The sequence below is a fragment of the Microplitis demolitor genome, chromosome 10, assembly GCF_026212275.2.
Source record: "Microplitis demolitor isolate Queensland-Clemson2020A chromosome 10, iyMicDemo2.1a, whole genome shotgun sequence".
Lineage (NCBI taxonomy): Eukaryota > Metazoa > Arthropoda > Insecta > Hymenoptera > Braconidae > Microplitis > Microplitis demolitor.
The window spans coordinates 9330130-9345123 of NC_068554.1; the positions used below are offsets into that span (position 1 = coordinate 9330130).

At 40.0% G+C, this 14994-nt stretch overlaps 1 protein-coding gene across 1 annotated transcript; it reads left to right on the forward strand.

Moving 5' to 3' along the window:
• The first annotated feature begins 329 nt into the window (after nucleotides 1–329).
• Nucleotides 330–8298, forward strand: LOC128668823 (uncharacterized). Its single transcript, XM_053742619.1, has 3 exons — nucleotides 330–1686; nucleotides 1750–2300; nucleotides 8233–8298. The coding sequence occupies exons 1-3, from the start codon at nucleotides 330–332 to the stop codon at nucleotides 8296–8298; spliced, it is 1974 nt and encodes a 657-aa protein (XP_053598594.1).
• The last annotated feature ends 6696 nt before the right edge of the window (nucleotides 8299–14994 follow it).

Sequence of the window (14994 nt, forward strand, 5' to 3'; positions counted from 1 at the left end):
AATTAACCTCGCCTAAACCAGATCCAACTAGTTTATTCGCTCATTTTACATTTTGGTCCTTCGAGCCGGATTTGGCGAAATTTAAACAATTAAAAATTATTTAAAAAAAAAAATCAAAAAAAAAAAAATTGTGAGAAAAAAAGTGTAGTGTCAGTTCTGTGTCGTGAAAATCGCTAAGTGCCGTGGGCATTGCTGAGCACTGCTAGAGTGCTGCCCAGGGTGATCTATTTTACACACCGGTGTAAAAAGACTTTTAAAACAGAAAAGATCGAAAACTTAGCGTCGGTTTCACGTCATCGCGTCCATTTTGTGTGCCACGTATTAACAAGATGGCCGCCGAAGCTCAAATTGCTCTTCAAATGCAACGCATCGACACGATGCGCAATATGTCCAACCGCTTGACTGACGCTGTACTCGCTACCCAAGGTGCTGCCGCCATTGACGCTGAACTCGCTATCCTGACCGAGTTGTGGAACCGCTTCAATTCGACTCACGAGAGGCTATACGAAGACGTACCTGAGATCATTACCAACGAATATCATACAGGTAACGCTTATGAAACCGCTAACGTTGCTTATACCTCTCTTAGAGTGAGACTCAGCGCTGCTAGACCCGCTCCAGAACCTGCTCATGAAGTTCAGCCCGCTAATCACGATCAGACCGCTTACTTTGGTGGAGTGCATAAATCTAACCTGCCACAAATCAAGCTGCCAACTTTCCAAGGGTCGTATGACGAGTGGGACTCGTTCAAGGACTTGTTCACGTCTCTCGTCATTAATGAAGATTCGCTAACTGGGTCTCAGAAGATGCATTACCTGAAGACGCAGGTAAAAGGTGAGGCCGCTGCATTACTCGCTAATCTCCAGATCACAGATGACGCTTTCCAACCCGCTTGGGAGTTGCTGAATACTCGCTACACAAATCCACGTCGATTGCTCGATATGCATATCGATGATTTGCTGGATCGCCAACCGCTAACTTCACACTCTGCTGCTGATTTGGACGCACTGTTACTCGCTAACAAAAAATCGCTGGACGCTATCGCTGCATTGGGAATTCCAATTGGTGAGTTGGACCCCTTTTTAATTCGTTTGACTGTTCGCTGCTTGCCTTCAGATCTGAGGGTGGAATGGATGGCTTCGCTTGGGTTATCCAATGAGTTTCCCACTTACCAACAGCTGCACGATATGCTCAAGGCCAAGGTTCGTGCGTGGGAAAACTCAGAGATTGGCGCTAAAATAACCTCAACGCAAGTTAAGAGTACCAGTGAGAGACCACTATCACCAAAGTCTTACGCTAAGTCAGCCGCTACAACCAAACAAGTTAAGTTTGGGAGCAGTAAATCCGCTACTCCTGCTAGATCAACGCCATCTACATCCACCGGTTCCGCTAGCTACGTCGCTTTCACTCCCAAGGAGCGTACGAGTGAACCGGGCATGTGCCCAATCTGCAGGGAGAAGCACTTCGTTCTATTTTGCCCCAGCTACCAGAAGGCGTCGCCACTGAACCGAAGGACGATTGTTCAGCATTACCGCTTATGCTTTAACTGTTTGGGACGCCATCGCTACGCTGACTGCAGGACTAAGCAGAAGTGCCGCCATTGTGATCAGCCACATCACACGTCGACTCATCTTGACGATGGTGCTGCCGCTAAACCAGCACAGGACGCTCCTGTAGCTGACCCAGGTAACAAATAGTTCCAATTTTGGTAACTTTTGTTTTGAATTCGCTAACTTAGTCTGCTTTCAGCTCATTCGCTCAATGTTTTACTCGCTACCGCTATTGTTAAGTTGAATTCGCTAACAGGAAGTACATGTACAGCCCGTGTACTTATTGATCAAGGATCGGAGTTATCCTTTGTGACGCATTCGCTAATCAAGAAGCTGGATATTCAACTCAGTAAAGCAGCTGTACCATTACGTGGAATTGGTAATGTGTCAGCTGGGCATTCGCTTGGGTCATGCAAGATGACGCTGCATTCGCTACACAACAACGCTTCTATTACCATCCAAGCTCATGTGCTTGCTCTATTGACGGTAAACTTACCGTCATTTACGCTAACTAAGAAGAAGAAATGGCCGCATATAACTGGGCTACAACTCGCTGATCCAGACTTCTTGACATCAAGACCTATTGACATCATTCTGGGTGCAGCACCAGCTGCACATATAATCAACGCTAAAATACGAAAAGGAAGTGAAAATGACCCAATCGCTCAGTCAACATCACTTGGTTGGATCATATATGGATCTGTGGACACCGCTACATCAACATTGACCGCTCATGGTCATCATGTCGCTGTTGATGATCAACTACAAGACTTGTTAACCAAGTTTTGGTACCAAGAAGAGCCACAGACAGAATTCGCTACACGCTATACTGAAGAAGAAGAAGAGTGTGAACAACACTTTGTCAATACACACTACAGACAGTCTGATGGTCGATATGTCGTTCGCTTGCCGCTTAAATCTTCGCCAAGTCAACTGGGTGATTCGCTCAGAGCTGCACAATACGCTTTACTACGTCTTCGCAAACGACTGGAAGCTGATCCAGTCTACAAGAAGTTGTACTTCGACTTCCTGAAGGAGTATGAAGACTTGGGGCACATGAAACGTCTGAAATTAAAGGAATTACCACCGAACAGCTACCTGTTGCCTCATCATGGGGTTCTGAAAGAGCAGAGCACTACCACCAAGCTCAGAGTGGTATTCAATGGGTCCTGGAAAACTACATCTGGCGTATCTGTCAACGAGATACTTCATGTGGGCCCAAAGATCCAAGTTGACATCAGTGATGTACTTATTCGCATTCGGTGCCATCGCTATTTATTCGCTACTGACGTTACAAAAATGTTTCGTCAGATTGCAGTTGACAAGGAAGATCATCATCTACAGTGCATACTCTGGTTTGACGAAGATGACATCCCAATAGTATTTGCACTCGCTACTGTTACTTATGGAACAACATCGGCTCCATATCTCGCTGGAAGAGCACTCTTACAACTCGCTGAAGACGAAGGGAAAAAATTTCCGAAGGCTGTCGAACCGCTAACTAATACACGCTACGTTGACGACATCTATGGAGGTGCAGATGAACTCGCTGAGGCAATCCAAGTTGCTCTCGACACAAAAAATATGTGCGCCACAGGATGTTTTCCGCTTGCCAAGTGGGTAAGTAATTCAACTGAATTACTTTCTCAAGTCGCTCCAAGTGAAACCCAAGAAGATACACCAAGAGAGCTTGGGGATACTACAGTAAAAGTGCTCGGGCTAACCTGGAATTCAACACAGGATAAATTCCAGTTCGGATATTCGCTTCCAGAAGCATCACCAACAACTAAACGCACAATTTTATCTGAAATTGCTCGCTTGTTTGACCCACTGGGTTTCTTGGCACCGATTATCGTGAGAGCCAAGATGTTCATGCAGAAGCTCTGGCTGCAGAACTTTGACTGGGATGCTACGCTATCACCGTCGCTTCTTCAAGAATGGAATTTGTTTCGAGATGAACTACATCAGATCTCGAAGATTCAGATACCTCGCTGGAATCATGTTAAAAATGGTGTATCAATTGAATTACATGGATTCTCTGACGCTTCACAACTCGCTATGGCTGCTGTAGTTTATCTAAAAGTTACTGACGCTACTGGAAGCTCCAATATCTCGCTAGTGTGTGCCAAAACACAAGTTGCACCACTGAAGCCTATAACTATACCAAGAATGGAGCTCAATGCCGCTGTCTTACTCGCTCAACTGATACTCTACGTCAAGAAGGTTTTGAAACTTGAAAACGTTCCAGTTTTCATGTGGACAGACTCCGCTGTATCCTTAACGTGGATACGAAACAACCCAGCTAGATGGAAAGTCTACATTCGCAACAGAGTTACCAAGATTCAAGAATCGCTACCAAGTGTCAACTGGGATTTTGTTCCTGGAAAACTTAACCCAGCTGACTGCGCTTCAAGAGGTTTAACAGCAGCCAAACTAGAACAGCATTCGCTATGGTGGACGGGACCAAAGTGGCTCAGTCAATCAAAAGATAACTGGCCATCTTTTGATATCCCTACGCAGACGGTATCACATCTTGAAGAACGTCCAGGTCTGGTTTTTACCATCTTCAAGGCAGATTCACACCCGCTATACACGCTACTAGAAAAATTCTCTAAGTTGTCACCTTTACTTCGCACGCTTGGAATCTGTCTTCGTGCCATCGCTAAATTTAAAAAAGTGCCACAGTCCACACTGGACACACCACTCTCTACAGTTGACCTGGAACTCGCTAAGACTTTGCTGATCAAGTATACTCAAAGTCAGTACTATTCGCAAGAGCTGAAACTATTGAAGGATGGTGATTCTCTACACCGAAGTCATCATCTCGCTAAATTGATTCCCTACGTCGACTACAACGGAGTACTCAGAGTTGGCGGTCGCTTGAAGAATTCGCTGCTGGATGATGAACAGAAAAATCCAGCTATTTTACCAAGGTCATCACGCTTAAGTACGCTATTGATAGATCATTCGCATCGAAGAACATACCATGGGGGAACTCAATTGACTCTCGCTGATATACGGAGATCTGTCTGGATAGAAGGTGGTCGAGTTCCAGTCAGATCACACATTCTTCGCTGCGTCGTGTGCACGAGACATAGAGGTGTTCGCGCACAACAATTAATGGGACAATTGCCATCCGCTCGTGTAAGACCATCTAAAGCATTCTTACACACTGGAATAGACTACGCTGGGCCAGTAACACTGAAGACTTTCCAAGGTCGAGGTGCCAAAACCTATAAAGGATGGATCGCTGTGTTTGTATGTCTCGCTACGTCCGCTATACATATTGAAATTGTCACCGATTACTCTACTGACGCTTTCGTCGCAGCATTTAGAAGATTCACTAGTCGAAGAGGCGCCTGCAGTATCCTATACTCGGACTGTGGTACAAATTTTGTAGGAGCAGACGCCACGCTAAAGAAAGAATTCGCAGCAGGATCGAGACAGCTAAAAGAACTTCAGTATTTACTCGCTACAGATGGCACAGACTGGAAGTTCAACCCACCAAGTGCTCCCCACTTTGGTGGCAAGTGGGAAGCAGCCGTAAAGTCAATCAAGTTCCATCTCATACGAACTATTGGTGAATCGCTATTGACTTACGACCAACTCGCTACAGTCTTAACACAAATTGAGGCTGTGTTAAATTCAAGACCGATCGCTCCGCTATCTGAAGATCCTGCAGATTTAACCGCTCTAACTCCTGGACATTTTCTCATCGGTGAACCACTAATCGCCGTACCTGGGCCCTCGCTACTGGAAAATAATTCAGCTACGTTGTCACGCTGGCAACAATTACAACAAATGTTCCAGAGATTTTGGAGTAGATGGTCATCAGAGTACCTGCAACGTCATCAATCTATTTCGAAGTGGCATAATCCGCAAAACAACATCAAAGTGGGTTCATTAGTCTTGTTGACTGATGAAAGATTCCCACCATCAAAATGGCCGCTTGCTCGAGTACTCGCATTACATCCAGGCAGGGATGGCCTGACTCGAGTAGTCACGCTGAAGACCGCTACCACGGAACTTGTACGACCAATCGCTAAGCTGTGTGTACTACCAGTGCACTCTCCAGAAGACAATCCAGTCGACACAGTCGCCAGCGCTGGGGAGAATGTTCAGTCACGAGCTTGATTAATTTAAATCAAGCTTCGTGCATTTCCGCTCGGTTCGGGAGAAGCCGAGCTCGCTACTAACTGAAGGTCAGAATAGTGCCGGGTCACTCGCTATTTGGGCCCGGCACATACTATTTCTAACTCAGGATCGTGTCAAGACGTCCTGAGAACCCGCTACAAGCTGACCAATCACAAAATTCGCTTCCTGTTGGCGCGCTTTTAAGCCAATGGGAAAATTCGTTATAGGCAGCAAGGCCGCCACGTCGACACCAAGCGTCTCGACGACTCAACGACGCTACCAATTTTCATTCTACTACGTGTCTTCGCTACTTGCAACCTCGTGCTTGAACCGCTTCAGTAATTAATAACTTTTGTTATATTAAACTAAACCGCTACGCTGAATTATCCTCAATATTTAGTCAGTATATCAAGGCTGCTATTTATTGAGAATATATAAATTGTTCTTTCGCTAGTAATTAATTGTGAATTAATTTCCATGAACTTAACCGCTACTAACCACGTGCCAATTTGTACGTGAATAAAATATCTGAGTTTGCATTCGCTATCGCGTATTAATTTCTAGTTGCATTCGCTCTTGACTATAAGTTCTAATAATTTTTAAGTGTAAATAAGTGTCAATAAATCTATAATTTATTTATTGATAAAATCTGTGTAATTTGTAATTGTTTAATTAACCTCGCCTAAACCAGATCCAACTAGTTTATTCGCTCATTTTACACATGGAATGCGACAAAATTTCATTGGTTTTCATATAGTTCGTTTATCAAGATAAAATACAATCGGACTTCTTACTTTAAAATATTATTGTACAGTTTGTTCTTTTCAGGAAACTCTAAGGACTTCCAAGATCCCATCGGTGAGCTCAGGCAGTCTTTAATGTTGTTTAGAAACTTTAAATTTGCCTTTATTCTTGTTCCAGTCACACAATCCAAAAAAACGTGCCTAGCGGCGAGCTCCGTATTACGTATGTTACATTTAACTCAGTTTTTTTTTCCAGCAGTAATTGGTGAATGATTAGCGTATGGCCAATCCGTAGTCTGTTAATCATCATTTGGTTTTTTCTGAAAATAGAAAACTCAGAGAATTTTCCAGTTACTGAGTCTCTTACTTCTGGAAGCTGAATACTTTTTTGATTCCAGGCCTTATTCCAGTGTTTCTGTGTCTCCGCTTTGATTATTTCAACGTTGTCTTCCGGTGTAGGTTTTAAGGATTATTTAAAAATTACGTAAGCAATTCTCAAGGGGGGGGGTCAACTTGAATCTTTGTGTATGTTTACTGTACCCAGGGGGTGCTACTTAAGAAATTTCACATAGAACTTTTTCAACAAATCAGTCGGAAATTCGGATAATATTTCTACTTTATCATCATTGCAATGTATTCGATTCCTCATATGCGTTGTAGTCGGAGAGCTGGTGACATATTTTTGGGAAGGTCCTCAGGACAAGTTGGAATAGCAAAAAAATAAAATGTTGCCAATTGGTGAATTAAGATTCGCGGGCCTGACAAATAGTTAGCAGTTATTTTTTTACTGCGCAGCACATAATATTTGCAAAAAAAAAAAAAAACTTGCCAGACCCCTCTGAACATATTTTACTATAATTCCCAAAAACTGTAAACTTTTAGCTATTCGGAATTTTCATCATCGTATTTTGATAATACCTGCAAATCGCCAGACAAATTGAGCGGTTTTAAATAATCACCAGACGTGAATAAAGCTTGCAAATAAATACGACAGAAAAATCTTATGGGTAGACATAGGTGCGAAAAAGATAGCGAAAATTGGAATTAAAAAATATTATTGAATGATTTACATCTTAGCTTAAAAATTATTTTTCCTGCCAAGAAAAAAAAAGTTATTGACCGTGGCCTGGTTTTTGATTTTTTCAGTTTTAATAGTAATGGAGTTTTAAGTTAAGTTTTAATAGCAAAAAGTTTTTTTTTCTATTTTGTCATTAATATAAGGAAGTCAATAATAGGGCATACTTTTTACGGTTATTGCAAATTTAACCCAAAAACTGTAACCTATTTAAAATAAGGTTATTTGTGAATTGTTGTATCGATAAAACGCAAGAAAATCAAAATTTTCAGAGCTCTGTGCCTTACTTTCCAATATTAAATTTTTTTTTTTTTCAATAATACAAAATTCTGTTCAATATAAATAATTTATTTTACGTAAAATTTTTGTTTGATTTTTTTTTTTTTCAAGACAGCAATAATATGTATTGAATTACACAATTTTATAATATATGCGGCAAGCGCAATTATCGTTTTTTAAATTTTCAATTTTTTTCTACTTAAAAAAAAAACAACTACTCCAGAATATTCATCTGTAACTACAGAGCCTGAACTATATTTGAAACTTACGGTTTCTCAGCAACCAATCACAGCGCAAGGAGTGGGGCCCCTATCAGCTGCCTTTATGCCTCGATACGCTATCTTTTTCGCACCTGTGTCTACCCATAAGATTTTTCTGTCGTATTTATTTGGAAGCTTTATTCACGTCTGGCAATTATTTAAAACCGCTAAATTTGTCTGGTGATTTGCAGGTATTATCTAAATACGATGATAAAAATTCCGAATTGCTAAAAGTGTACAGTTTTTGGGAATTATAGTAAAATATGTTCAGAGTGGTCTGGCAATACTGTATCACCGACAAAACAGTGGCATTTGTTTTTTTTAACTTCCCGCTAAGAAAATCGACGATTTTTAAAAATTTCGGGAAGTTATTGTTCTCACCCCGATTTTCGAAAATCGAGTTTTCATCAGATGTCGACGTTTTGAGGTCCTAGGAAGCTATTCTGACTATTTTCAGAATGATGTCCGAGTGTATGTATGTGTGTGTGTGTGTGTGTGTGTGTGTGTGTGCGTGTGTGTGTGTGTGTGTGTGTGTGTGTGTGTGTGTGTGTGTGTGTGTGTGTGTGTGTGTGTGTGTGTGTGTGTGTGTGTGTCTGTGTGTGTGTGTGTGTGTAAACTCTTGGTAACTTTTGCACTAATGAATCAATTTGGATGGTTGAGATAGCAATCGAAAGAGCTTGTTGGCCATTAACTTTTCGGAAAATTTCAGATTATTTGATCGAATAGACTCGAAAATATTTGCGAATTACGAAAAAAAAAAAAATTTTCTTTTTAGTTTTTTCTTGATTTCTTTAAAACGACTCATACGATCGACTTTAAAATCTGAGAAGCTCTAGTACTCAATAAAACGCGTCGATTGCCACCTCAAACATCAAAATTGGATAATTCGTTCGAGAGTTATCGCGGGAGAAAGAAATAGTGAAAAACGGTTTTTTCTAGATATTTTCAAAACGACTGACGCGATCGATTTCAAATTTCAATCAGCTCTAGAATTCAATAAAATGCGCCGATTGCCACGTCAACTATCAAAATCGATTGATTAATTCAAAAGATATCGGCGTTGAAACGTTAAAAAAATAACATTTTATGTTTTTTTTTCCGGATAAATCATAATATAACGTACTGAAATGTGCCTGATATCATACCAACTCATCTTTATTATGGTTTCTCTTGATCATATAATGCCATCGAACTTGGTTTTTAGTTTAAATCATATTATCAACAAAAAAAATCGATAAAACGTAGTTTTTAATATTTTTATCGGATATTTCGTATTTTATTGTTTCTTACATGAGTCAAAACTTATTTAAATCTTGATTTTGATCCCCAACATTGATTTCTGCCTCAATACACTTATTTTACTGAACATAATCAGGAACTAAATTTTAAAAACCGCTTCATTGATGATTTTCGATTCTTAAATTTTCAAACTTCAGCATAACAGATAACTTGTTAGAGTTTGAAAAGATCGTAAAAAAACAATTGCATGTGATAGCATTTTCGAGCTCGAAGAGCTCGAAAATATATCTACACAGATGTTTTCGAGCTCTTTGAGGTCGAAAACAGCGGGAAGTTTTGGGGCTGGCCCGCAGGGTCAACCGACGCCCAGATTTTTTTTTGCGGTTATATAAGAACTAAATTAAAGGATAAATAAAAATTAAGTTGCCAATAATTCAATTTTTAGGTTTTTTTTTTTTTGCAAATAGTATGTGCTGCGCAGTAAAAAAATAACTGCTAACTCTTTGTCAGACCCGTGAATCTTGATTCACCAATTGGCAACATTTTATTTTTTCGCTATTCCAACTTGTTCTGAGGACCTTCCCAAAAATATGTTACCAGCTCTCCGACTACAACGCATATGAGGAATCGAATACATTGCAATGATGATAAAGTAGAAACATTATCCGAATTTCCGACTGATTTGTTGAAAAAGTTCTATGTAATATTTCTTAAGTAGCACCCCCTGGGTACAGTAAGCATACATAAAGATTCAAGTTGACCCCCCTCCCTTGAGAATTGCTTACGTAATTTTTAAATAATCCTCAAAACCTTCACCGGAAGACTACGTTGAAATAATCAAAGCGGAGGCACAGAAACACTGGAATAAGGCCTGTATTAAAAAAAGTATTCAACTTCCAGAAGTAAGAGATTCAGTAACTGAAAAATTCTCAGAGTTTTCTATTTTCAGAAAAGACCAAATGATAATTAACAGACTACTGATTGGCCATACGCTAATCACTCACCAATTGCTGCTGGAAAAAGAGAACTGAGTTAAATGTAATGGAGAGGAATTTTAAAGATAGCATCAATGAAATATAACTCCATTCAATATGATCGAAGTTAAAACTCGCGAATTATATCACTGATAACCTGATACGCACGTACACACACACACACTTATGTTTGGGGACACACGCACACACACATTTGCACTCGTATTTGCACACACGCACGCACAACCACACAAACCCAAACAAACGCACGCATACGCGATCACACACGACCGCACACACCCGAACACATGCACGCACAACCGCACAAACCCGAACACACGTATACATTTGCATACGTGCACACACATATACACACCCGAACACACGCACGCATACATTCGCACACACATTTACACACACTTGCACACACCCCCGTAATTTGGCACGCACACCCTAACACACACACACACACATATATTTTCGCACACCCGAACACACTGCACACGCGCATCATCTGCGCACAATGGCACACACACGCACACATTCGCACATGTAAACACACACACGCACATACTCGCACACACACACTCGACACACAAACAGTTCAACAGTTTAATATTTATTGAATTCCTTCAATTCATCAATTTATAAATTCATTTAAATGCTAAAACTCCGGACCGGAGTGAATTGGGAGTGAAATAAAATCCGCGTCACTCCACAATCACTCCGCTAATAGAAAATCCCAATTCACTCCGCAGATGGAGTGATTTTTTTAAAACTCGGGAACTCCGAGTGGCGGAGTTAATCCGGAGTGAATTCGGATTTAATTTCACTACGAATTCACTCCGGATTTTTTACAGTGCAACATCCTGTTTATAAGTAATTGTAATAGTCAGCTCAAATTTTTTATATAAAAAATTTGTATGTCTATATGTGGCCATATATGCCCATTGATGAACTATATATGGCCATGCATGGCCATAAATGTTTCATTTTCACGGGTAAATATATGGTTGAAGTTAAATTCAATATAGTTCAACAGATTTCCATTTAAAAAAATGCATATCATACAGGAAAAAACAATTTAGTAATCGCAACTTTCTGGGATAGTGCTGAGTTCTTTCTGTAGAAAAAAAAAATTCTGACAGTACTGATTGCTATCTAGACTGTATCCACTACTATCCTGAACAAACATTTTTTTCTTTGATTTTTTCTCGAAAAACTAAAAAAAAATCGGTCTATCGATTGACCCTGCGGGTCAGCCTCAAAACTTCCCGCTGTTTTCGAGCCCCTTGAGCTTCTTGAGCACGAAAATATCGTTGTGAATACATTTTCGAGCTCGAAAATACTTTTGTATGCCATTGTTTTCGAAAAAAAACCGTTTTTAGCATTTTTCTCCCACGATATCTCTGAAACGAATTAACCGATGGAGATAGCTAAGGCGGCAATCGATGCGTTTTATAAGTTTTAGAGCTGAGTAGATTTTAAAGTCGATTTGTCGACTACTTTCTGAGAAATCAATAAAAAGCTAAAAAAAAAAAAATTATTTTCGTAATTCGCACATATTTTCGAGTCTACTTGATGAAATAATCTGAAATTTTCAGGAATGTTGATAACTAACAAGCTCTTTCGAATGCTGCAAGAACCATTCACATCGGTTCATTAATTAAAAAGTTATAGACTGGTTACACACACACACACGCGCGCGCGCGCGTGGGCATCTTTCTGAAAATAGGATAGCTTTATAGGACCTCAAAACGTCAACATCTGATGAAAACTCGATTTTCGAAAATCGGAGTGAAAACAATAACTTCCCAAAATTTTTAAAAATCATCGAATTTCTTAGCGGGAAGTTAATAATTTTTTACATGTTCTTTAAATGGGAAAATGAATTTGGAAACCACCAGCTCGATTTTTAAGATATCGAGTTAATTTTTTAGGAGGATTTTTTTTTAGGTCCCAAAGAGACTTTTGAGACTATGAGCCCTAAAAAAATCATTTTTTTACACACCCTAATAGTCATACGTTTCTATGTATGGCCATATATGCCTAATAGGGTGTTTCAAAATAAACATTTCTTCAAAGTCTTACGGTCTTAAAAGTTAATCTTAGGTATTAGAAAAATCCTCCCAAAAGAGTAGCTTGAAAGCTCAATCCTGCTAAGAGCTCAACCAATATTAATTTTCTCATTTGAATTACGTGTAAAAATTTTTTGTTTTTTATATATAAAAGTATTTAAAATTTTTTTTTATCGAAAATTGAAGTTTATGTGTTTATTTATTACGTGTAAAAGTTTACATGGTGAATCTTGTAACGTTTCAATTAAACTTGTGACTTATTTACGTATTTAAACTTAAAATCCTTACTAATTTACCCTTAAATCGTATTGCGGATTGGCTCGTCGGATGCCTGGTTTCAGAATAGGATATAGGGTGATGACGTTACTGTTTTATTAAATTGACCAGAAGACCCTCTTATTTCAACATATATATATATATATATATATATATATATATATATATATATATATATATATATATATATATATTTAAAATGGATTAATATCTAAGTACATGAGAAACAAATAAATTAATGTTTATTTCGAATGGAGTATTTATTGAGGCTGCCATGGCTTCTCTCTCTCTCTCGCTCGTTTGGCCGGCTATTCTAACGTATCAGGGTGCAGGCTGGTTACTTGACCGCTGCTGAACCTTGATTCTCGGCCGATCTGACTTCGCTCTCTGATTGTAGAATGTGTTGTCGGTTGTATCCCGTAGATTGTTGTAGACCCGTACGCTGTCACTCCTAGTATACTTTGTATACTATACACTACTGCCCTTCGTATACTGTGTATTTCGGCTCCTCTATGCTTGGCTCCAGCTGCAAGTAGGTCTCGTACGCTGTACGTCAGTCCCCACTGAGAGTATACCTTGTGTACTACGTATCTCGGCTCCCCCACTCCTGACTCCGGCCGCCGCCGCTAGTATACCTTGTATATTCCCGCTCTCTACTTGCACTGTGAGTATACTTCGTATGCTGCGTCTCTTGGCTCCACTACTCTTGGCTCCAGAGGCCGCTGCCAGTAGGCCTTGTACGTCTCTGCTCTCTAATCTCACTGCAAGTATACCCCGTATACTGCGTTTCTCAGCTCCGCTACTGTTGGCTCCGGCTGTCGCTGTTAGTGTGCCTCGTATGCCGCTCTGCTGCTTTGTCTAATGTACCCCGTATACTGTGTACTGCTATGCTGCTCTGCTGCTAGTATACCCCGTATACTGTGTACTGCTATGCTGTTCTGCTGCTGCTTCCCTGGTCGGATGCTCCTGTTGCCTCTTCTCTGTATGCTTCTTCTCCATATGCTGCTTCCTCGGATGGCTCGGCTACAGGGTCTGCCTGAAAAGCATACCAAATCTACTCACGAGTATCTTCCCCAATGGGTACTTGTACTCTTCTACTAGGAACTTATCCCGTAGTAAGTAGTTGCCAGTCTGTCTTCTCCGCTCATTTGTGTGAAACTTATTACTTCAAGTTGAAGGATTCACCAAGGGAAATGTTCCAGCGCTCTCCTGCGCCGAGCGGTGACTCCAAGTACTAAAACTCATTTTCGCACGCAATTGCGTATTTCTTCTCTCTTTCCTTCGTTCTGCCTTCCTCTCTCTTCTTCTTCTCTTCTTCTTCACGGTCTTTCCTTCTGAGAATTTTTTCACTTCCACGAATTTTATTATTATTATTATTATTATTATTATTAGTATTTTCTTTTTTTCATTTAAATATTTCGAGTTGAAATGTAACTTATCGTAAATCAAATGATCAATTAATTGTTTTTTTTTATAACGCGAACCAATCGTTAATTTATATGCTTTATTATTTAATATCAATAATTTAATATTAAGGCTCCAGAAAATTTATTTCCTTTTAAACTATTTTAGACTGCATTGTATTTTATTTAACTAAAATAACGTACAAATGGTTTCGTTAATTCTTGGAGTCTTTGACTCAATTATTATGATTGAATTGAATCGAATTGGAGTGAGATTGAACCTCTTCTCTTTTTGATATAGAGCCAAGCACTCAGTTCCTTTGAACCATTGTACTTGGCCCTACTGAGTCAATCCCGTTAGATCAAAGGTTGGATGGACAGATGTTAGATTAATAGATTTCGAGAATCGTAGAAATCCGTCCATACCAACCTCCAATAATGTAGGAGTACCATTACAGATCCGTAAGACGTCTTTCCTTACATCCGTTAAGGCTCTGCACTGGCTCAGCAGATAAAGAGGAGTTTTTTCCCCTATATTACATCTAGGGCACACCGAATCATCGGTGATGCCTATAAGCTTCAGATGCTTTCCGGTTAACCAATGTTCTGTAACAAGCCCGAGAACAACCGTCAGTTTGGATCTGTTGAGTTCCAACATACTGGGATCTAATGTCTTTCATGGCCCATGCAATAGTGCCCTCGTATGTCGCATGCCTCCGGCCTCAAGCCACAGGTTCAAGAACCTGTCACAGGTCCATTGAGCCAAGTGGTTTCTGATGAAGCACAGAGGCACTGGAATTGAACATGCTGGTTCAGAATCCATTTTATACGCCCCTGCTCTTGCCAGTTCATTTGCAATGTCATTCCCTTTGATAACGCTATGACCCGGTACCCAAACAAGATAGTTAGCACTCGCTAATTTACTAACAATTGTAATGCAGTCTCGTACCAGCTTTGATGTCAACACTGCAGATGTGAGTGAC

Excerpts from the sequence above, each read along its gene's own strand:
- LOC128668823 (XM_053742619.1), top strand. The coding sequence starts at position 330 with ATGGCCGCCGAAGCTCAAATTGCTCTTCAAATGCAACGCATCGACACG. Across the intron at positions 1,687-1,749 it reads CGCTCCTGTAGCTGACCCAG|CTCATTCGCTCAATGTTTTA; the intron begins GTAACAAATAGT and ends GTCTGCTTTCAG. Across the intron at positions 2,301-8,232 it reads CTCATGGTCATCATGTCGCT|GTATTATCTAAATACGATGA; the intron begins GTTGATGATCAA and ends GGTGATTTGCAG.